This window comes from Sciurus vulgaris (assembly GCF_902686455.1).
Source record: "Sciurus vulgaris genome assembly, chromosome: 17".
Taxonomy (NCBI): domain Eukaryota; kingdom Metazoa; phylum Chordata; class Mammalia; order Rodentia; family Sciuridae; genus Sciurus; species Sciurus vulgaris.
In genome coordinates, this window is record NC_136478.1 from 71,769,705 (window position 1) to 71,790,332 (window position 20,628).

Below are 20,628 nucleotides of genomic sequence, written 5' to 3' on the forward strand. Positions count from 1 at the left end.
GGAGGTGGTGGTGGTGAGGTGGTGGGGGTGGTGAGATGGTGATATGATTGCTACAATATGTAAAATATGTATAAAGTATGATACGAAATATAATGGTGCCGATGGTCATGTGGGTGGTCACGTGGTGTGAGGTGGTGGTGACACCTTCCTTGGAGACAGGAGACGCTGTCCTGCTCACAGTGCGCCCAGCTGGAGAGCAGGGCCTGGTGCCCCTCTTGAAGGTGCTGATTCACCATCGGGGACGAGTGCTTGGCGGCACCCACGTGCGTCTTGAAGGCTCGCCTGTGTGGTGCCACTTCACGGTGGTGGGCAGTGCTGAGGAGGGGAGGAGGGGGAGCCTGCAGGGACTGCTCCGGGTTCCACACCGGGAGCGTGGCGGGCACACGTGCCCCTGGGTTGGATGGGGAGTGGGCTGTGAGGAGCGTTTCTGGGAGGGTCTGGGAAGAGCTGGCCCTAGGGCTCACACGGGGGAGCGGTCATCCTCGCCTGGCCTTACAGACCCGAGTGCTGGGCACAGACAGGTCACATCGTGCTCGTGGCTGGAGCTGTGACCGGCACCCAGCCTTGTCTCCTGGGCCCGCTTGTGAGACTGTGTTGTGGGCCAGCCCGGGTGCCAGTCCCAGCCTCACTGCCCCCCACCTGTGGAACTCCAGTTTTGTTCCCTTACCCAAGCCTCAGTTTTCTCCTCTGTAAAAAAGTAAGAGTGACTTAGTAAGAGTGCCTGCCTCACCTGCTCTGCGGATGAGGTGTTAGTATGTGTAGAATAGCACTTGGCACATAGTACGTGCACACTTAACTAGAGATTCCAGTCGTGCCTCATGGTGCTTCTCTGTCTGACACCATTTGGACTCAGTATAATACAGTTGTCACCATAATCCTGCAAGGGAAGAATGTTGATCCCCATTTCAGAAAGCACTCTGAGGATCAGAGAGGGCAGGCCTCTTGGTTAAGGAAGCACAGCAGATCCAGGACTCAACCCCAGAATAGTGTGATGGGGCTCCCCTGCTTTGATTTTGTCCTGTAGTGCCATAGAGGGCTTCCACGACTGCCCCTGAGTGACCTTTCCACTTCTGTGTCTCAGCTTGCTACTCTAAATTGGGGGCCAGCTTGGAAGACCCACGCCACACCCCCCCACTGTGGCTCCTGCACGCTTCAGCAGGAAACCATTTCCTCCTCCCGCTCCTCCTCTTCCCAGACCAGAGCCTGGCTCGGAGGTCACAGAAGGTGACAGAGGCTGGCGCCCCCACAGTCCTGCAAAGGCCAGCAGGGTCCAGTTACTTGTTGGGGGGGGGTTAATGCCTGGGGGTCCTGATAGATGGACTGTCTGCTTCTGCCAACAGGCCAGGGAGCATTCAGGGAATCTCTGGTCCCCAGATCTCCTGGAGCCCAAGACTTACATAACTGCTGACCAGTGCCCTAGGGAGGGCAAGGGAGGGGGCGCCCACTGCCTGCCCCTCCTGCCCGGGGCATCTGGGGCTCACAGAGCAGTACCCTGTTCTGCAAGAAAAAGCCTCCTTTTCCATTTCCAGGTGGGAGCAGGTTAGACCCTGGCAGTGGGTCATCTCCGCAGAATACCAGAGAGCCTGGCCTGGGGTTCAGGCTCCGGCCCTCTATAAGCTTGGCCCAAGGCCCCTCCACCCGTGCCACCTTCTGCCAGCCCTGAACAAGCGGGTGCTTAATTACCCAGTCACCCTATCCCTGCTTGGCTGGGCAGCTAAGCCCAAACATCTGGCTCTGGGGCTTGCAGCCAGCATGGGTGACCAGCCTCCACCCACTGCTGGCCCTGACTCTGGACACCTCCCACAGGACAGCTGAGCTCAGTCCTCTGCTGGCCAGCGTCCAGCAGGCCCAGGCGTAGCTGCATAGGCCTAGCAAGCCCGACGGGTGCAGGGCATCCCTGTACTATAATAGCGCCCCCCACAGGCCCAGAGGAGGTCCTCCATCAGGTAGACACAAAGGAAGACTGTCCCACCTGCCACATGACTGCTGACAGAGAACGGAAGAACAGAGTGGACAAGTAGCATTGGGCTTATTGGGAATGCTGGATCGCACTGAAATCACACCCAAAGTGTGGCACCCCAAAGTGGGGCCCAGGGACCAAGGACCCACCTCACTTGGGAGCTGGTCAGGAGCACAGACTCCCAGGCCCTGCCAGCCCCACCACGCAGGACCTGCACAGCAGCAAGCAGGCAGGTGCTCGTGGGCCCATCCCGTGGGGCTGGGACCATCTGCGCTTCCGTGTGCCAGTCCTGGCCTCCTCCTGGATCCTAGGTGAACGCTTCCTGAGCAGCCAGCCGAGCAGCCCTGGCTGGGGCAGCTGCAGGCTTTCCTGCTCTGCAGGGGTCATCTTGACACTTGTAGGAATTTTTGATTTTGTGTTTTGTTCACGAAGTCTGGTGGGGCAGTGGAACATGAGTGGGGGAGCTGGAAGCTTTGGCCCCTGCAAAGCTCTGCTTCCCTAGGTGGGTTCTGGTGGGAGTGGGGGCCAGGGGGGATGAGGAGGGGGAGAGGGAGGGCTGGGACGAGGGAGGAAACTTTTCTCCAGTGTTTTTGGAATAAGAGGCCCCAGATTTGCATCTTGTACATCACCCATGAATTTTATGGCTGGTCCTGCTTACAATCTTAGGGTTCCTCGCTTGGGAGGAGCCCAGGACTTCTTTGGTGACCACACCTCACATACACTTTAGGGGTGGCCATCGGGGAACTCAGACTCACTCTGCGGTGGTGGGTCAGAGTGGGTCTGAATCCAGCCCAGGCCCTTGGCTTTCTGGCTCTGCCTGGAGGTCCCAGCAGCACTTGGCCCTACCCCTGAACAGGGAGAGGAGTCTCTCTGCACCTACAGGCTTCACTGTGCGTGATGGAAGGCACTGGAAGGTGCCAGGAGGGAGCGGATGTGGCCTCCTGTGCTCGGGGAGCCCAGAGGTTCGCAGATGGAAGGGGACTCTGGAGCCCAGGCAGGAGGTAGGGGTGCCGCACGGCCACCCGTCCCACAGGCTTGCTCTTATTTTTATTTTTAACAGTCTTGCTAAGATGCAGTTGACACACCATAAATTCTGCCATTTTAAATGTGCCAGGCAGCCGTTTTGAGCATGGAGAATCAGCAGCGATCCCCAGGATCTAGCTGAGGAGCGCTTCCATGTGGGCCCGACCGGCACCCTGCATCTGGCTTCAGGCCGCTGCCCCTGCAGGACCCTGGCACGCGTGGGCCCTGGGTGCCGCCTCCCCTGACTCGGCACAGGTGCTGCCTACTCCCTGGGGCCCGCAGCGCGTGCGTGGTGGCTCCTTGCTATCGGGTGGCGGTGCTGCCCCGCGCCAGGGTGCGGTTCGTGGGCGGTCCAGCGTGGAGCTGCGGCCTCGGGTCCCAGGGCTGGGTGTTGCCAGGCCTTCACTGTGAGCCATGTCCCGCCTGCACGAGCTGCCCCCGAGGCGGCCACCTGGCAGGTTGGAGGTGGCGCGTGGTCACACACACTGTTACACACTCGCAGCCTGGGCCCAGGTGGGCCACCCTGCACTGCCCAGTGGACCAGGACAGTTGACGGCACAGAGCCCAGGGGCTGCATGAGCTCGGACAGTTGCCTGGTTGCTCCAGGCACCAAGGGCCCACCTATGAGGCAGGGCACATCCAAGGCCCCTTTGGCTTGGCCAGGGAACAGGTCTGCGAGCAGCCCGTCCCCCTACCCAGATGGTGTTGAGCATTCTGTCACACTAGGCGTGACCCATTGGCGTGGCCCCTGAAGGGCCCTTCCTGGGAGTCTGTCCTCCCCTGCTGCGCAGGTCTGTGTGGGTCATTATCACCCTCCAGTTAATCCTCAGCTGCCACCTCCAATTAACACGGGCGCGGCCCCTCTGCCCCCTGCCCCTCCACTCATCTGTCACCCAGCCACCTCCAGCTTTATGGGACACATTCTTGGCCTGATGGCTTGGGCTATTTCAGACCCACGGATGGGGTGGCAGGAGGTCTCCACTCGACATGTTCTCTCCATGCCTTCTCTCCAATGACCCTCTGCGTCGGGAAGCTCCCCATTGGCCAGGCCAGGGGCTCCTTCCCTGTTTCTCTGGCTTGAACCTAGATTCGGAGGGTCTTGGAACCATTTCACGTGGGCAAGCACACACTGCCTCCCCCTCCAGGCAGCACCTCGAGGCCATGGCAGGCGCACTGGGGTGTGCGGGGCCGGAGCTGGTGACATGCGATCAGCCCTGAGTGTATCCTTCCTCTGGGCCCGCGGCCAAGCAGGGCACGGAGAGGAAGAGACAGTGTTTGCAAACAAGGCAGCTGCCAGGAAGGGGACGGGGTGGCGGGCGGGCGCCAGGAGAGAGGGCCCAGGTGGCAGCTGGCCGCGGCGCCTGCCTGACCTTTCCTACCCAGCTATGCACACGAGCACGCGGCACGGTCCAAGGTCTCAGGCAGCTCCAGTGTCCACACGCAGAGCTGCAAACCCACATTCCCCTCCCTTCGACTCACAGTCACACCGAACACGCGCCATGGCCGCACCCACCTGTGCGAGGCGCACTCACACCGCCATGCCCTCACACCACCCTGCGTGTGTAGACCTTCAGGACGGGATCTTTGAGGACTGTGCTTTTCATTTCAGTGCTATCACACAAACTTTGATTTGCACAGGAAAAAGCGTTTTCAGAAATAAGCAGCTCATGGATAAAGGTGTAGTCCTACTTTGCTAGTGGGACTGAAAATCAGTACAGCAACTCTGGAAAGCAGTCTGGGGACTCCTCAAAATGCCACGACTGGACTGGGCTGGGGCTGGGCTGGGGCTGGGGCTGGGGCTGGGGCTGGGGCTGGGGCTGGGGCTGGGCTAGGGCTGGGGCTGGGGCTGGGGCTGGGGCTGGGCTAGGGCTGGGGCTGGGGCTGGGGCTGGGGCTGGGCTGGGGCTAGGGCTGGGGCTGGGGCTGGGGCTGGGGCTGGGCTAGGGCTGGGGCTGGGGCTGGGGCTGGGCTGGGCTGGGGCTGAGCTGGGGCTGGGGCTGGGGCTGGGCTGGGCTGGGCTGGGGCTGGGCTGGGCTGGGGCTGGGGCTGGGGCTGGGGCTGGGCTAGGGCTGGGGCTGGGGCTGGGGCTGGGCTGGGGCTGGGGCTGGGGCTGGGGCTGGGCTAGGGCTGGGGCTGGGGCTGGGGCTGGGCTGGGCTGGGCTGGGCTGGGCTGGGCTGGGGCTGAGCTGGGCCTGGGGCTGGGGCTGGGCTGGGCTGGGCTGGGGCTGGGCTGGGGCTGAGCTGGGGCTGGGGCTGGGGCTGGGGCTGGGGCTGGGGCTGGGGCTGGGCTAGGGCTGGGGCTGGGGCTGGGGCTGGGCTGGGGCTGGGGCTGGGCTGGGCTGGGGCTGAGCTGGGGCTGGGGCTGGGGCTGGGGTGGGCTGGGCTGGGGCTGGGCTGGGCTGGGGCTGGGGCTGGGGCTGGGCTGGGGCTGGGGCTGGGGCTGGGCTGGGGCTGGGCTGGGGTGGAGCACTTACCTAGCATGTGTAAGGCACTGGGTTCAACAACCAATAAAAATATTTTAAAAATTAATAAAAATATCAAAAAACAAAAACGCTAGGACTAGAACTACCAGCCACCCCACTCCTCTGTGTTTTTCCAAGGGATCTAAAATCAGCACATCATGGGATACAGTCACATTAGTGTTAGCAGTGTGAGTCACAGTAGCCAAGTCATGGAACCAGCCCAGGTGCCCATCAACAGATGAATGGATCAGGAAAAGGTGGTCTGTCCACACAGAGGAGTTTTAGTCAGTCATAAAGAATGAGATTACGCATTTGCTCGTCAATGGGTGGAACTGGAGAACATCTTGCTAAGTGAAATAAGCTAGACTCCAAAAGGTTGCTGAGTGTTTGCTCTCAAGTGTGGAAGCTAGAGTTAAGCAAGGGAAAAGGGCGGAGGTTTCCACTAAAGTAGAAGGGAGATCAGGGGAGTGGGGAAGGAGGGCTGACGGGAGGTGGGGGGATGGAAGAAGACGCAGCAGCAGACTGAGGTGGACCAAATTATGCCGTGTGCATGCGCGAACGCACCTTTGCGCATGCCTGTCGAGCAGCTCATCCTGGTACCCAGAGCCCTGCCATCTGAACTCACTGCAGAAGCAGCTTGGCTGGGGCCCGCCACCCCCAGTTAGATCCGCAGCGCCCGCCAGGGCATGCGCACACATCCTCCTGAGCTGACAGACCCACCGCATCATGGTACCTGAGTGCCAGGGGGACTTTATTTGCAGAGAACAGATGGGACAAGAGGAGGCCAAACACATCAAGAGGGTGACGCCCCGGCCTCGTGCAGGAAAGGGGCAGAGGGACGGTAGGAGGGAAGCCCAGCAGGAGAGGGCAGGAGGACAGGGACAGCGCGAGGCCAGGTGTCACTTACTCAACAGGTCAGGCGTTGCTCTGAGCATGTGCCCTTCAGGAGCAAGATGGCAAGCCGCTCCCTCTGGGAGCTCATACGGTCGCCACGGTGAATAAAATATCCGGACTAAAGAGGACACGGGTGGCAGAGAAAATAAAGTGGCCCACAGTAGAAGAGGGGGCTGGGACTGCAGAGGAGAGCGGTGCCCGTGTGCGGGCAAGGAAGGGCTGCAGGAGGGGGCAGGGCCAGATGTGCAAGAGGCAAGGCCGCTGCCCAGAGCACCCAGGGAACCTGCAGAGGACACGCAGAGATGGGGAGGGACTGCACAGAGGAGCAGGGCGGACACCCGAGACAGACCAAGTGGGCAGGCTGAAGCAGCCTCAGGAAGTGGACGCTCCCCTCGGGCTCCTGGGGTCTGCTCACGGACCATCCTCTGCCCCCTTTCCCAGCTCCTCGGCCTCCCCCTCCTGCTGCTTCCAGGGTCGCCCCAGGTAGCCCCTGATGGAGCCCACCGGGCTCCTCCTCCGGGGGTGAGGGTCCAGCAGCCCCCACAGGAGAGTGTCTGCTGCGGGCGCCAGGCCAAACCAGGGCTGCGGCCGGTCCTGAGGCTGGCCTGAGGTCTGCCAGATGACAAAGTCCTCGTAGAAAGGGTCGGCCTCCACCAGGGGCTGGTCCCAGGGGAAGTAGCCAGTGAGGAGGCAGAAGACCAGGACCCCCAGAGCCCAAGCGTCCAGGGCAGGCTGGATGGGCAGGCCTTCAGGGAGGGGCGGAGGGGCGCAGAGCTCGGGGGCTGTGTAAGGGATGGGGGGCCCGGCCAGGCGGAGCAGGGTCCCACGGGGCCGCGTGTGGCCAAAGTCGGTCAGCTTGACCCGTCGGCAGGCTGGGTCGCACACCAGCACGTTCTCGGGCTTGAGGTCCCGGTACACCAGGCCATGGGAGTGGATGTGCTCCAGGGCTGAGGCCAGCTGGGCCGCACAGCGCTGGGCTGCAGGCTGAGGGAGGCCCACCTGCAGGAAGAGATGATGGGGCCCACTGCCCTCCCAGGACGCTCAGGGATGGAGACTGGAGGCTTCTCTGTAGCCCAGGGGCAGGCCCAGGCAGGACTAAGGAGCCAGTGAAGACCGCAGATGGATGGCCAGGTGAGCCCTGTGAGCCTGAGGCTGGTGTGAGCTGGAGATCCAGTGTGAGCTGGTGAGGCCCAGTGTGGCCTGGTGTGACCCAGTGTGACCTGGTGAGTCCTAGTGTGACCTGGTGACTCCTAGTGTGACCTGGTGAGACCCAGTGTGAGCTGGTGAGGCCCAGTGTGACCTGGTGAGGTCCAGTGTGAGCTGGTGAGACCCAGTGTGACCTGGTGAGTCCTAGTGTGACCTGGTGAGGCCCAGTGTGAACTGGTGAGTCCTAGTGTGACCTGGTGAGTCCTAGTGTGACCTGGTGAGGTCCAGTGTGACCTGGTGAGACCTAGTGTGACCTGGTGAGGCCCAGTGTGACCTGGTGAGGTCCAGTGTGAGCTGGTGAGACCTAGTGTGACCTGGTGAGGCCCAGTGTGACCTGGTGAGTCCTAGTGTGACCTGGTAAGACCCAGTGTGACCTGGTGAGGCCCAGTGTGACCTGGTGAGGTCCAGTGTGAGCTGGTGAGACCTAGTGTGACCTGGTGAGGCCCAGTGTGACCTGGTGAGTCCTAGTGTGACCTGGTGAGGTCCAGTGTGAGCTGGTGAGACCTAGTGTGACCTGGTGAGGCCCAGTGTGACCTGGTGAGGCCCAGTGTGACCTGGTGAGGTCCAGTGTGAGCTGGTGAGACCTAGTGTGACCTGGTGAGGTCCAGTGTGACCTGGTGAGGCCCAGTGTGACCTGGTGAGACCCAGTGTGACCTGGTGAGGCCCAGTGTGACCTGGTGAGGTCCAGTGTGAGCTGGTGAGACCTAGTGTGACCTGGTGAGGCCCAGTGTGACCTGGTGAGACCCAGTGTGACCTGGTGAGGCCCAATGTGACCTGGTGAGGTCCAGTGTGAGCTGGTGAGACCTAGTGTGACCTGATGAGACCCAGTGTGAACTGGTGAGTCCTAGTGTGACCTGGTGAGTCCTAGTGTGACCTGGTGAGGCCCAGTGTGACCTGGTGAGGTCCAGTGTGAGCTGGTGAGACCTAGTGTGACCTGATGAGGCCCAGTGTGACCTGGTGAGTCCTAGTGTGACCTGATGAGACCCAGTGTGAACTGGTGAGTCCTAGTGTGACCTGGTGAGTCCTAGTGTGACCTGATGAGACCCAGTGTGAACTGGTGACTCCTAGTGTGAGCTGGTGAGTCCTAGTGTGACCTGGTGAGGCCTAGTGTGACCTGCTGAGGTCTAGTGTATCCTGGTGAAGCCTAATGTCAGTCACAGGGGAGCCAAGTGTGATCTCATGGGGACGGTAGTGTTGATTCTATGAAGACAAAGAGGCCTAAGAATCCATAAATCCTGATGCATACTGAGGACCTCCAGGGGCTGGCTAAGGTCCAGTGAGGCCCGGTGCAGGGAATGTGATTTCTGGGGTCCAGGCTACTTGGGCGTTCCTGTGAGGTCCGACAGGGCCTTTGAAGGCATGCTCGGGGTCCAGCCTACCCACCTTGGGCTGGATGAAGGTGATGAGGTCCCCGTGCAGAACAGGCTCTGTCAGGAAGCTGTAGGAGTGGACAGACTCGATGCCGATGCCATAGGCAGCCACGATGGCAGGGTGGGCACCCAGGGAGAGGCCCACGCAGAACTCATACAGGAAGCCACGGAGGGACGTGGAGGGCTTCGGGAGTTGCTTCAGTGCCAAGGGTGTGCCTGGAGACAACAGGGATGGGTGTAGGGGCTGGGCACAAGTCTGGGGTCACTCAGGCAAGCCATCGGGCCCTGTGGTCATCGTCACTGGCCTCAGCCTGGACTCCTTCCCATATGTTGTTGCCCTCATTCCTTCCTTCTTCTCAAGCACCCCCTAACGACACAGCCACTCATGCCACCTCGAATGACAGTGCTCACTGGGTGTCCATTCTCCCTTCCCTGATTCCCTAAATCAGATGGACTCAACCTGGAGTCTCCATGGCCACGCTGGCTCCTCATGGGACCAGATGTGTGTGTGGGGCTAACAGGCCAGCTCGGGCAGCAATGGGGAACGATAGCCAGCGCTGGTGGAGAGCCAGTCAAGGAACCATGGGTCCTGTCCTGTGTGGAAATTTCCACACTGTGAGCTTCCCAAGGGCAGGAGCTTCTGGCCTCTTGGCTGTTCTAACCCCAGCTGCCAGTCCCCAACCTTCTGGTCACCTCCTGGGATAAGCACTGCCACTCCCTGGGCACCCCTGGCTGGTCCGGTGGATTCCGGCCAGTGGCACCCCCCGCCATGTGGATGGCCTCTGGCTACCTGAGCTCCGCCCTGTACCGTGAGCTTCTGCAGGGTCACCCAGCTCAGATGGGCATCCAGAGGCCTCAACCTGCATTCAGTGAAGCCAGCGGACGAGGCCCTGGGCACAGTGTCTGTTCCCTGGTAGTTGTTCACACTTCCGAAAGGACCAGGTCTGACTGCCTTTCTGTTTTCCTGTCTCCATTATGGGCTGAAATGAGTCCCCCGCCCCGTTCAAACGTTGGAGCCTCGTGCCAGCACTGCACAATGTGCCTATATTTGGAGAGAGGTTTTCAAAGAGGTAAAATGTGGTCATTGGGTGAGTCCAGATCCAACACGACCGGCGTCTTATAAGAGGCGGAGACTGAAGACAGATGCGCACAGAGGTATGATCCTGCGAGGACGCGAAGGCCATGGACAAGCCAAAGAGAGAAACCAGTCCCAGTGCCTCCTTGATCTCAGGCTTTCCAGCCTTTAAAGGCTAAGGAAATAAATCTCCATGGCTAAAGTGCTTTGCAATGGTGTCCAGCTCTCTGCCATGCGTGTACCATCTGCACACGCACACCCGCCCTGCTGCGCATGCGGGGAGCTCCCTGAAGCAGGGACAGGCTCGGGAGCCCCAGTGGGCCCCAGGTGGGCTCCAGAGGTATGCCCCAAACTGAGATGGACTCCAAAGTTCAGCCCAGGTCCCCTGTTTTGTGGGGAGAGCTGAGGCTCTGTCCATTGGCAGGAAAGCACAGGCAGGGGACACGGGGCCTGCACCCCACTGTGGGGTGGCTCTGCTCAGTGCCTGGCAGACAGCATCACTCTGCATCATCCCAGTGTCCTCTGAGCCAGCCCGTATGTGACTCATGATGGTGGGGATTGTCCTACTCCCCAGCATCCCCAGGGACAAGAGCTCTTCGTGGTCCCCCAACTGCAGTTTCATTTCCACAGGTTCAGCTGACTGTGTTCAATTTTATTCTAAAAATATCAAGAGAATACTCCAGAAATCAGCAATTCAAGGGCCTGGGGTGCAGCCAAGCGGTGCATGTACCAGGCCCAGGGCTCCATTCCAGGACCACAACCAGCAAACAGAACCGCGGGTTTCGATTCTGAGTCCTGGACACCAGCCGTCAGCACGTGCGCACCCCCCCCCCACCCGCACGGGGTGGTCATCTCGGGGCATCAGATGGAAGAGCATGGCCACATCTGTGTTCGAGGGACACTATCCCACTTAACAGCCCCAGGGGATGAGAGCGTGGTGTGGACAGTTGGAGAATGCTGGTGTGACCGTTCTGTTTCACTGCCAGTTGACACTGGCCGTCTGACCACGCTGGTGTCACAAAGCACACAATGCCACAGCCTGCATGTACAGGAACCAGCACCCCAGGCACAGGGCCCAGTGCTGTTCAGGGTTCTGGAGCATGGCTCCGGCCGGTGAGGGGCATTACTCGTGGTCAGAGCTCAACACACATTGCTCTTTCCAGGGGCGGACATCGAAGCTCAGAGAGGCTGAGGAGCTCGCTGAATGTGCACGTTGGAAAGGGAGATTTGACTCTGTCACCAGACTCCAGAGCCTGGGTCGCTTCTCCTGCCCACGATCCCATCCCATGACCCTGTTCGTCCCCATACCTTTCTGACGATGGGTGACCAGTAGGACACGGCCAAAACGGCCCTGGCCCAGGGGACGCACCTCCTGGTAGAGCTGGTCAACCTCTGCATGGACCAGGGTCTGGGCACTCAGTGCCATCATGTCCTCCAGGGCCAGGGCGGCCTCCTGGCCCTGCTGCAGTTCCTCTGGGGTGAGGCCTCCCAGCCCTTCGCTGGTGCCATCTTCGGCAGTCCCAGCCTCTGCCGGCCCGTCTACAGGCTGTTTCCCTGGCATTTCTGCAAGATTGACACAGAGAGACCCAGCCTCAGTTGCCCCCAGGCCCAAGGGAGGAGGCTGGGCTGGAGCCTGGGTCTAAGGGAGGTGGCTGGGCCTGGACCCCTGGGTCTGATGGAAGAGGCTGGGCTAAAGCCCTGGGTCTGAGGGAGGAGGCTGGGCCTGGGTCCCTGGGCCTGAGGGAGGAGGCTGGGTCTGGGTCCCTGGGCCTGAGGGAGGAGGCTGGGCCTGGACCCCTGGGTCTGAGGGAGGAGGCTGGGCCTGGGTCCCTGGGTCTGAGGGAGGAGGCTGGGCCTGGGTCCCTGGGTCTGAGGGAGGAGGCTGGGCCTGGGTCCCTGGGTCTGAGGGAGGAGGCTGGGCCTGGGTCCCTGGGTCTGAGGGAGGAGGCTGGGCATGGACCCCTAGGTCTGAGGGAGGAGGCTGGGCCTGGGTCCCTGGGTCTGAGGGAGGAGGCTGGGCCTGGGTCCCTGGGTCTGAGGGAGGAGGCTGGGCCTGGACACCTGGGTCTGAGGGAGGAGGCTGGGCCTGGGTCCCTGGGTCTGAGGGAGGAGGACTGGGCCTGGACCCCTGGGTGTGAGGGAGGAGGCTGGGCCTGGGTCCCTGGGTGTGAGGGAGGAGGCTGGGCCTGGGTCCCTGGGTCTGAGGGAGGAGGCTGGGCCTGGGTCCCTGGGTGTGAGGGAGGAGGCTGGGCCTGGGTCCCTGGGTGTGAGGGAGGAGGCTGGGCCTGGAATCCTAGGGGTCTGGACTGGGAATGGGTCACTTCCCATTGTGAATCAGTGTCATTCCTGATGAAAGACGTAGAGTGCCCAGTTGCTGGTGTGAGGTGAGGTCAAGTAAGAGGTCACAAATGTCCCCTGCCCCCACATCCCTGCTGCCACCCTATGGCCCGAGGGTGAAAGATGAACCAGATAACTTGAGATGCCCCCACCTAGTTTCCAAAGCAAACAGTCTTGGGCCCTGTGGGTGGATGAGCAGCCTCTGCCTCCTAAGAGCAAACAGGTGTTCTCATCCCCCAGGGGCGAATGGGTGGAGCCACGCAAGAGGGCCTGGGAGTCCTGCAGGCAGTGGGCACTGTGGATGGGTCCCCGCACCTTTCACTGTTGTGAAGCAACTCACAGCTCACCTCCTCCCTCAGACCCAGGGTCCCGGCCCAGCCTCCTCCCTCAGACCCAGGGATCCAGCCCAGCCTCCTCCCTCAGACCCAGGGTCCCGGCCCAGCCTCCTCCCTCAGACCCAGGGGTCCAGCCCAGCCTCCTCCCTCAGACCCAGGGGTCCAGGCCCCAGCCTCCTCCCTCAGACCCAGGGGTCCAGGCCCCAGCCTCCTCCTCTTCTGGAACCTTATACAAGTCACGCAAGTTGTGACCCTCAAATCTAGTCTCCACCACTCCACAGCCTCCAGGTGCAGCCTGTGCTCCGCTGAAGGGCACAGGCCTCTGGCCACTGACTATCTTCCTGTTCACGCAATGCCCACCTAGGCCGCTTAACCTTGCCTCCTCCTGACCCAGGCTCAGAACCACACAGACCTCACCTTCTCCAAGATTTGCCGGACCCTTCTGCAGCCTGCAGTGGTCAGTGCCCAGCACTTAGAGCCCATGCCAGCAGCAGCCTGCCCAGGGAGCAGGATCCGCCTCCACCTTGGGGGTCGCAAGGCCCCACCTCCAGCCCCGCCCCTTCTGCACCCACTGAGGGCAGAGCGACATCTTGCGTTGAATCCTAGAACTGGCTCTGGTCAGACAAATGTCACAGGCTCATGGGGCTCACCCAGGGGTCCAGGCCCAGCCTCCTCCCTCAGACCCAGGGGTCCAGGCCCAGCCTCCTCCCTCAGACCCAGGGGTCCAGGCCCAGCCTCCTCCCTCAGACCCAGGGGTCCAGGCCCAGCCTCCTCCCTCAGACCCAGGGGTCCAGGCCCAGCCTCCTCCCTCAGACCCAGGGGTCCAGGCCCAGCCTCCTCCCTCAGACCCAGGGGTCCAGGCCCAGCCTCCTCCCTCAGACCCCGGGCTCCAGGCCCAGCCTCCTCCCTCAGACCCCGGGGTCCAGGCCCAGCCTCCTCCCTCAGACTCAGGGGTCCAGGCCCAGCCTCCTCCCTCAGACCCAGGGGTCCGGGCCCAGCCTCCTCCCTCAGACCCAGGGGTCCGGGCCCAGCCTCCTCCCTCAGACCCAGGGGTCCGGGCCCAGCCTCCTCCCTCAGACCCAGGGGTCCGGGCCCAGCCTCCTCCCTCAGACCCAGGGGTCCGGGCCCAGCCTCCTCCCTCAGACCCAGGGGTCCGGGCCCAGCCTCCTCCCTCAGACCCAGGGGTCCGGGCCCAGCCTCCTCCCTCCTCCCTTAGGTCCAGCGGTCTGGGCCCAGCTTCCATCTGACCAGGATTTGGGAGCCTAGCCCTCCTCCCTCAGACTCTGGAGTGCTGACCCCACCCCAAGTTTCTCAGACCAGGGACCCAGGTATTCTTTGAGGATGAAATCTTTTTCATCTGACCCTCCCTGGCCCACCACCCCCAGCTGTGACCTTCAATCCTATATTGACAGGTCAGACACAAGTGTTCTGAAGGGGTGTCCTGGGGTCGGGGTCCCGTCCGGGGAAAGGATGAGACAATAGAATTCCAGAACGATGCAGTGAGAGATGATCTCAGACCCCGGGGGAAGCAGGTGGTGGGGCAGCTGGGGAGGGCAGGTCCCCCCTGCCTCTGGGACAGCTGCTCCCTTCTCTTAGGGTCATCGCATCAGGATGATGGAAATTCACTTTATTTCTCTAAATCGACATTTTATTTTGCTATAATTTTAGATTTATGAAACAGTGACAGAAACATGCAGTGCCTGTGTGCCCCTCGCCCAGGTCTCCCGATGTCCCATGAAGAAGTTAAAGCTCCACACAGGTCCTTCAGCAGGGTCCCACAGGGGATGCCACCAGGGTCCTTTTCCTGTCCCAGGAGCCAGTCCAGGAATCAGTGCTGCCTTTAGTGGACTCACTCTTAGATCCAGAGAGGGCGAATTCCTGTGCAGGGGCATGTCCAGCCCCTGACCGACTGTCGGGTGCCGGGACATAGCACAGGATGGGCCTGCTGGTGCCACAGGCAGAGCTGAGCTGTGGGGAGCTGGGGCCTGTTCACCGAGGGAGCAGCTGGGGGCGAGAAGGAGTGCCACTGACCAGCCTGGCCCTTAGGGTGGACCGGTCTCTGGAAGGCCGCTGAACCACACAAGCCTTGGTGCTCAGTGCTCTATGGGAGCAGAATCCAGAAGGATCTGGAAATGAAAAGACCAAGCCCACCCTGGGCAGTGTGAGATGGGAGGCAGAGAAAGACAGACTCGGATAGCTCTGACCCCAGGTCCCGAGAAGGCCGGGCGCGTGCAGCCCTGCAGCAGGCCAGGGCAGGGCTCCCGAGGTGCAGGGACCCCTGTGGCAGAGAGAGGGAAGGGGAGAGTGTGCGCACGTGTGTAGATTTAGGTCCAGAATGGACGAGTGACTTTCACCACCACACCCAGAGCCCGAGGAATGGGAGAGGTGCAAGTGAGACTGACGTCGTGTCGGATCCTCCAAGTTCAGATTTGGTGTCATGGCCACTGGGAGCCACCCACAGTCTCAGAGGAGAGGATTGTCCCATCAAACTCCATGACAAGCTTTCAACTTGTCCCCAGAGTACAGAAACACACCTATAGAGGAAACGGGGCCTTCCTTTGAGAAGACACACTAGGGACAAAGGAAGGGTCCTTGAGGGAGGACAGAGCTAGGTTCCAGACCCCTGAGCCTGAGGGAGGAGGGCGGGGCCGGGACACCTGGACCCTCAGCTGGGGGTGGGGATTTGGCACATCCAAGTCTGGCCTTCGTTAGGGAAGGTGCAATGTGTTCCTGTTCTGTCCTGGGAACTACTGTCTTGCCTTCCAGGAGGCCAGGGGTTGGGGGCAGGCCTTTGGCCCAGGCTGAGCCACCTGGTCAGGGAGCTCCCCCACCTGTCCCCATGCTCCTTCCGCCTCTGCCTCCCTCCCCCTCCTCATCTGTGCACTCCTCCAGGCTTGATCCTCCCTCCTCCCCTTCTGCCACATCTTCATAGGACAGCCCCCCCAAGTCCCTAGGTCCTTCTCCATCCCCCTCCAACCCCCAGTCATCCCCCAGGACGTCCAGAACAGCCAGAGGGGGGCTCCTGGTCTCAGGATCCAAGTCTAGAAGCCCCTGGAGCAAGGTCAGAGCTGGGGGTGCAAACTGGTCCCAAGGTGCCGGTGGCTGAGGGGGCTGGGGCCTGGTGGTCATCCAGCCAGCAAAGGCTTCAAACTCAGGGTCAGGAGCCAGTGCCACATCCCAAGGGAAACAGGCAGTGGCGGCACAGAAGAGAAGCACCCCCAGGGCCCACGAGTCCATAGACGGCCGCAGGGGCAGGGTGTCAGGTGGCAGCAGGAGGCACAATTCAGGTGGCGCCGTGGGTAGGGGCGCTGGTGGGGCCGGGGTTGGGCTGCCCTCTGGCCGGGTCAGACCCAGGTCGCCGAGGGCCACGCGGCTGCAGAGAGGGTCAAAGACCAGCACGTTGTCTGGCTTGACGTCTGCATGCACCAGCCCCCGGCCGTGGAGGAAGTCCAGGGCTCCAGCCAACTGGGCCACCACCCGCTTCACCAGCAGCTCTGGGAGGCCCTGTGGTCAGGCAGAGGCAGAAAGTCAGACTGTCCTGGTTCCTTTTTCCCCCACCTGAACATGGGTTCTGGACTGTTCTGAAGGGGCGGGACCAGTAGCTACCTCCAGTGTCCCCACAGCAGCCCCCAGGTCCTCCCTCGGGCCGTCCTCCACCACAGCCTGCACCTTTATCTGGACTTAGCCTCCACCAGCTCCCTAGTGCTTTCCTCACGGCGACCCGATTCTAACCAGAAGCTCTTTCTTTTAGCTTCCTTTGAAAATCCTTCCAACTCTAACACTCACACCCACTCTGAAGATTTCTTATGTCTCCTCTGACTACCCTCTTCATTACCAGGGGAAACCCAAAGGTCCTACTTAACACTAATCTTGGTTCAATGCTACTCTCCACCCTAACTCTAACTTGGATCCTGTTCTAACATCCTCCAGTTTCCTTGACTGGTTAATCTATGCACCCAGCTACGCAGAGGCAAGCCAAAAAAAGCCATTCATCCATCCATGAAGCCATCCCTCCATCCAACAGTGTTGAACAGTGTATCCATTCAACGTCCAGTCACCGATCCAATAATTCAATTATTTAATATTCAACCAACCTTCCATCCTCTCATCCTTCACCCATCCATCCATCCTTCCATCCATCCTTCCATCCACCCCCATCCATCTATCCATCCACCCATCCTTCCATCTATCCATCCACCCATCCTTCCATCCTTCCATCCATCCTCCATCCATCCATTCATCTACCCATTCTTCCATCCATCTGTCCATCCTCCATCCACCCATGCACCCATCCATCCTTCCATCCTTCCAACCACCCATCCACCCATCTTTTCATCCACCCATCCATCTACCCATCCTTCCATCAATTCATCCATCCTCCATCCATCCATTCATCTACCCATCCTTCCATCCATCCTCCATCCATCTGCCCATCCTCCATCCATCCATCCATCCATCCTTCCATCCATCCATCCTTCCATCCTTTCATCCATCCTTCCATCCACCCATCCATCTATCCATCCACCCATCCTTCCATCTATGCATCCATCCATCCTTCCATTCATCCATCCATCCATCCATCCATCTATCCATCCTTCCATCCATCCTCCATCCATCCATTCATCTACCCATTCTTCCATCCATCTGTCCATCCTCCATCCATTCATCCTTCCATCCATCCATCCATCCACCCATCCTTCCATCCATCCATCTATCCACCCATTCATCCATCCATCCATCCATCCATCCATCCTTCCATTCATCCATCCATCCTTCCATCCATCCATCCATCCTTCCAGCCATCCATCCATCCTTCCATCCTTCCATCCACCCATCCACCCATCCATCCATCCACCCATCCACCCATCTTTTCATCCACCCATCCTTCCATCCATCCTTCCATCCTTCCATCCATCCATCCATCCTTCCATCCACCCATCCTTCCATCCATCCTTCCATCCTTCCATCCACCCATCCACCCATCTTTTCATCCACCCATCCATCTACCCATCCTTCCATCAATTCATCCATCTTCCATCCATCCATTCATCTACCCACCCTTCCCTCTTGTGTGTGTACATCTACCACCTATCCTCTCTCTCTTGTTCCCCCCACTTTCCTTCCATTTATCTCTCAAATCCAAGTCCTAAAAATATCCCTCTAGTCCTCAAACTTAGGAGGGCCTAGGAGCTCACAGATCCAGTCCCCACCTAATCTCATTCTGGAAGCCCCGTTACAACCCACAGCGAACTCCATCATGGACACATCTTCAGCGCCTCTGCCTGCCTTGGCAACCCCACCGTGTGCACGCTCCCTCCTCCCATAACCAGTCTGCAATCAGCCCTACCTCGACTGCCCTACCTCCACGCAATCCCAGCGCCAACTAGGATCCCAGTCTGTTTCCATCTCACCCCACAGCAGCCCCAGTGCGTCCTCAACCCCCACCCAGCTCTTGCCCTCCACACTGAGCTTGGAGGACTAGAAGGATCAGCATTGGGGTCGGACATGGACTCACATGGAGAGTTGGCAATGGGGAGGGCTTTGACTCAGGGTGAACCTGGGCTGAGCACTGACTTGGGGTCAGGGCTGGAGACAGAGGAGGGGCTGGGGTGGGGCCTGGGGCAAACAGCCCCACTTGCCTGCCTCACCTTTTCCTGCAGCATCCCGCTGAGATCCCCGTAGGGAGCATACTCCTGGGCAAAGGCAAAGTGCCGAGGCGTCTGCAGGGGCCCCCCCAGGGTCTGCAACAGGCCTGGATGTGAGGAGACGCAGCGGCCCACGCAGAACTCTCTCAGGAAGGTGGTCCTTAGGACCGAGTCCCGGCGGAGGAGCTTGAGAGCCACCGCTGGACCTGCCATGGAGACAGGGTCAGAGAGGAGCGCAGGGCACTGGTCCTGGGGTAGGACCTGGGGCAAGACACTCAACCCCTCTGAGCCCCAGACTTCTCGTGGGTGTTTCTCCACCTGTGAAGTATTGGTGGAAAGAGACCTTCTCTGAGGATCTTTCCTGCTCTGCCTCGACCTGCTGTGTGTGTGGGCTTGCGCTTCCTTACCCTCTCTGGGCCTCTGTTTTCTCTTGCATAAAGGGACATAGCAGTGGCTTGACTGCCAATCCAAGTTGCACTCCTGCCTTGCTGTGGGACCTTGAGTCAGCGGCTGCCCTCTCTGGGCCACCTCGTTCTTGAAACCACAGAGCTCTGAACTTTCTGAGACCGACATCAGCTCCACCCAAATGGGTGGGTTCCCAGAGCTCTAGTCCTGGGGAAATTCGGGGCCTGCCCTGGGGTGGTTGAACTCACCCCCGTGGCGAGGCTGGGCAAGCAGCACCCGGCCGTAGGAGCCGGAGCCCAGCTTTCGGATGAGGCGGTACTGGGCACGCAGGCTCCTCACTGGGGTCACCCTGGGAGCCGTCAGCTCCACCAGTCGCTGGAGGGCTGCAGCCGTGTCCTCCTGCAGGAGAGGGGCAGGGTGGGTGTGAGCCTGGGGTCCCAGGAGAGCAGCGGCAGGGAGCTGGAGGCCCAGCCCAGGACTGCACTTGGGGGCAGCGGACAGGGGTCACTGTCCCCAGAGAGGAGGGTGAGTCACAGTGACTCACCCGGCCTCAGGCCACCTGTTTTTGTGTCCTGGCGGGTTAGGGGTCATTGTCTGAAAAGCCCTGCCTGCCCCCATCTGTGGGAGGCAGCCAGAATCCCCCAGCCCCACCTGGGACTCTGCCCTGGGCCCCCAGGACCCCAGGTCCGCCCCCTTACTGCCTGACTGCCTGTGTGGCCACACTGTCCTCGGACGTCTCTCTGGGGCTTTGGCCTGGGTCTCCGTGGGTCCCTGTCACTCTGCCCGCTCGGGTCTTGGTCTCTGTTGTGTTTCTCTGTCTCTCTCCCTCTGCCACCTCCCTGCCCCTCTGCGTCTCTCCCACCCCTCACCTCTGGGTCCCCATCCAGCGGGGTCTCGGGAGCCCTGAGCTCCATCTCAGGGTGGCCTGGTGATGGCTGACCCGGGGCAGACAGACACCCCTTGTCTGGACTCCCCAGAGAGCCACCAGCGCTGGTCCCTGCCCCGGGTCCTCGCCCGGCCTGGCTCCTCTGGGAGCTGGTCTGCAGGGCTGGGCCCCCGAGTGCCTGGAGGGTCTCCTGGTCCCTCTCTGTCGCCCTCTGATGCTCTGCCTCTTCCCTTTGCTCCCTCCCAGCCTCCTTGCCCTCGGTGCCTCTGGCAGCCCCTCCCTCCCGCCCTCCTCGGGCTCTTGTCTCTCTCCCTCCCTGCTCCCCGGCACTCCCTGGGGTCTCTGGGTCCACCTTCCTTCCTGCCTCTGACCCGCCCTCTGCCTTCCCTGCTCTCTCCCTGTGATCTATCTGCAGGGCGCCCACTCCGCTCTCCGCCTCCCTCCTCTGGGCTCTCTGGGCGGCTCTGCTCCCTCTTCCCTGGTCTCTGTGTCTCTCCTCCTCTCTTTGTTCAGATTCTCGGGAGCCTTTTGTCCCTCCCTTTCTCTAGGCAGAGGTGTGTGTGACAGAGACAGAGACATCCTGTCCCCCACACCCTCCCTCACCCCCCTGACCCGCTGCCCCCTCCCTCCCCCTTCCAAACTTAGACCGGCTTGGACTCTGGGCGCTGGTCCCAGGACAGAGGGGACAAAACACATTGTGAACCCCCAAGGGCTGGGCCTGAGGGCAGGCGGAAAGGAGGGAGAGACCCATTCACAGCCTTGCTGGGTGAGAGGCCCAGAACTCAGAACCTTCCGGTTTCCTCCAGGGACGGAAGTCCTGGTGGTCAGGTCTCAGGGGACCATAACTGAAGCTTTGCTCCTTAATACCTAGAGTCCAAACCCCAGCCTCCTCCCTCAGACCCAGGACTCCAGGCCCAGCCTCCTCCCTCAGACCCAGGGACCCAGGCCCAGCCCTTCTCCCTCAGACCCAGGGACCCAGGCCCAGTCCTCCTCCCTCAGACCCAGGGTCCTCACCCAGCCTCCTCCCTCAG

At 60.9% G+C, this 20,628-nt stretch overlaps 2 protein-coding genes across 2 annotated transcripts; both read right to left on the reverse strand.

The window, feature by feature from the left end:
• Window positions 1–6,732: 6,732 nt before the first annotated feature.
• On the reverse strand, window positions 6,733–13,189 carry SBK2 (SH3 domain binding kinase family member 2). The gene is made up of 4 exons (XM_079117827.1): window positions 13,079–13,189; window positions 11,298–11,552; window positions 8,928–9,130; window positions 6,733–7,337 (listed from the first exon to the last, which is right to left on the reverse strand). Exons 2-4 carry the CDS (start codon window positions 11,548–11,550, stop codon window positions 6,750–6,752), a joined length of 1,044 nt encoding a protein of 347 aa, XP_078973953.1. The 5' UTR covers window positions 11,551–11,552; window positions 13,079–13,189; the 3' UTR covers window positions 6,733–6,749.
• A 1,765-nt stretch (window positions 13,190–14,954) lies between these two features.
• SBK3 (SH3 domain binding kinase family member 3) lies at window positions 14,955–19,872 on the reverse strand. The gene is made up of 4 exons (XM_079117246.1): window positions 19,581–19,872; window positions 18,960–19,110; window positions 18,310–18,512; window positions 14,955–16,165 (listed from the first exon to the last, which is right to left on the reverse strand). Exons 1-4 carry the CDS (start codon window positions 19,623–19,625, stop codon window positions 15,476–15,478), a joined length of 1,089 nt encoding a protein of 362 aa, XP_078973372.1. The 5' UTR covers window positions 19,626–19,872; the 3' UTR covers window positions 14,955–15,475.
• Window positions 19,873–20,628: the final 756 nt, after the last annotated feature.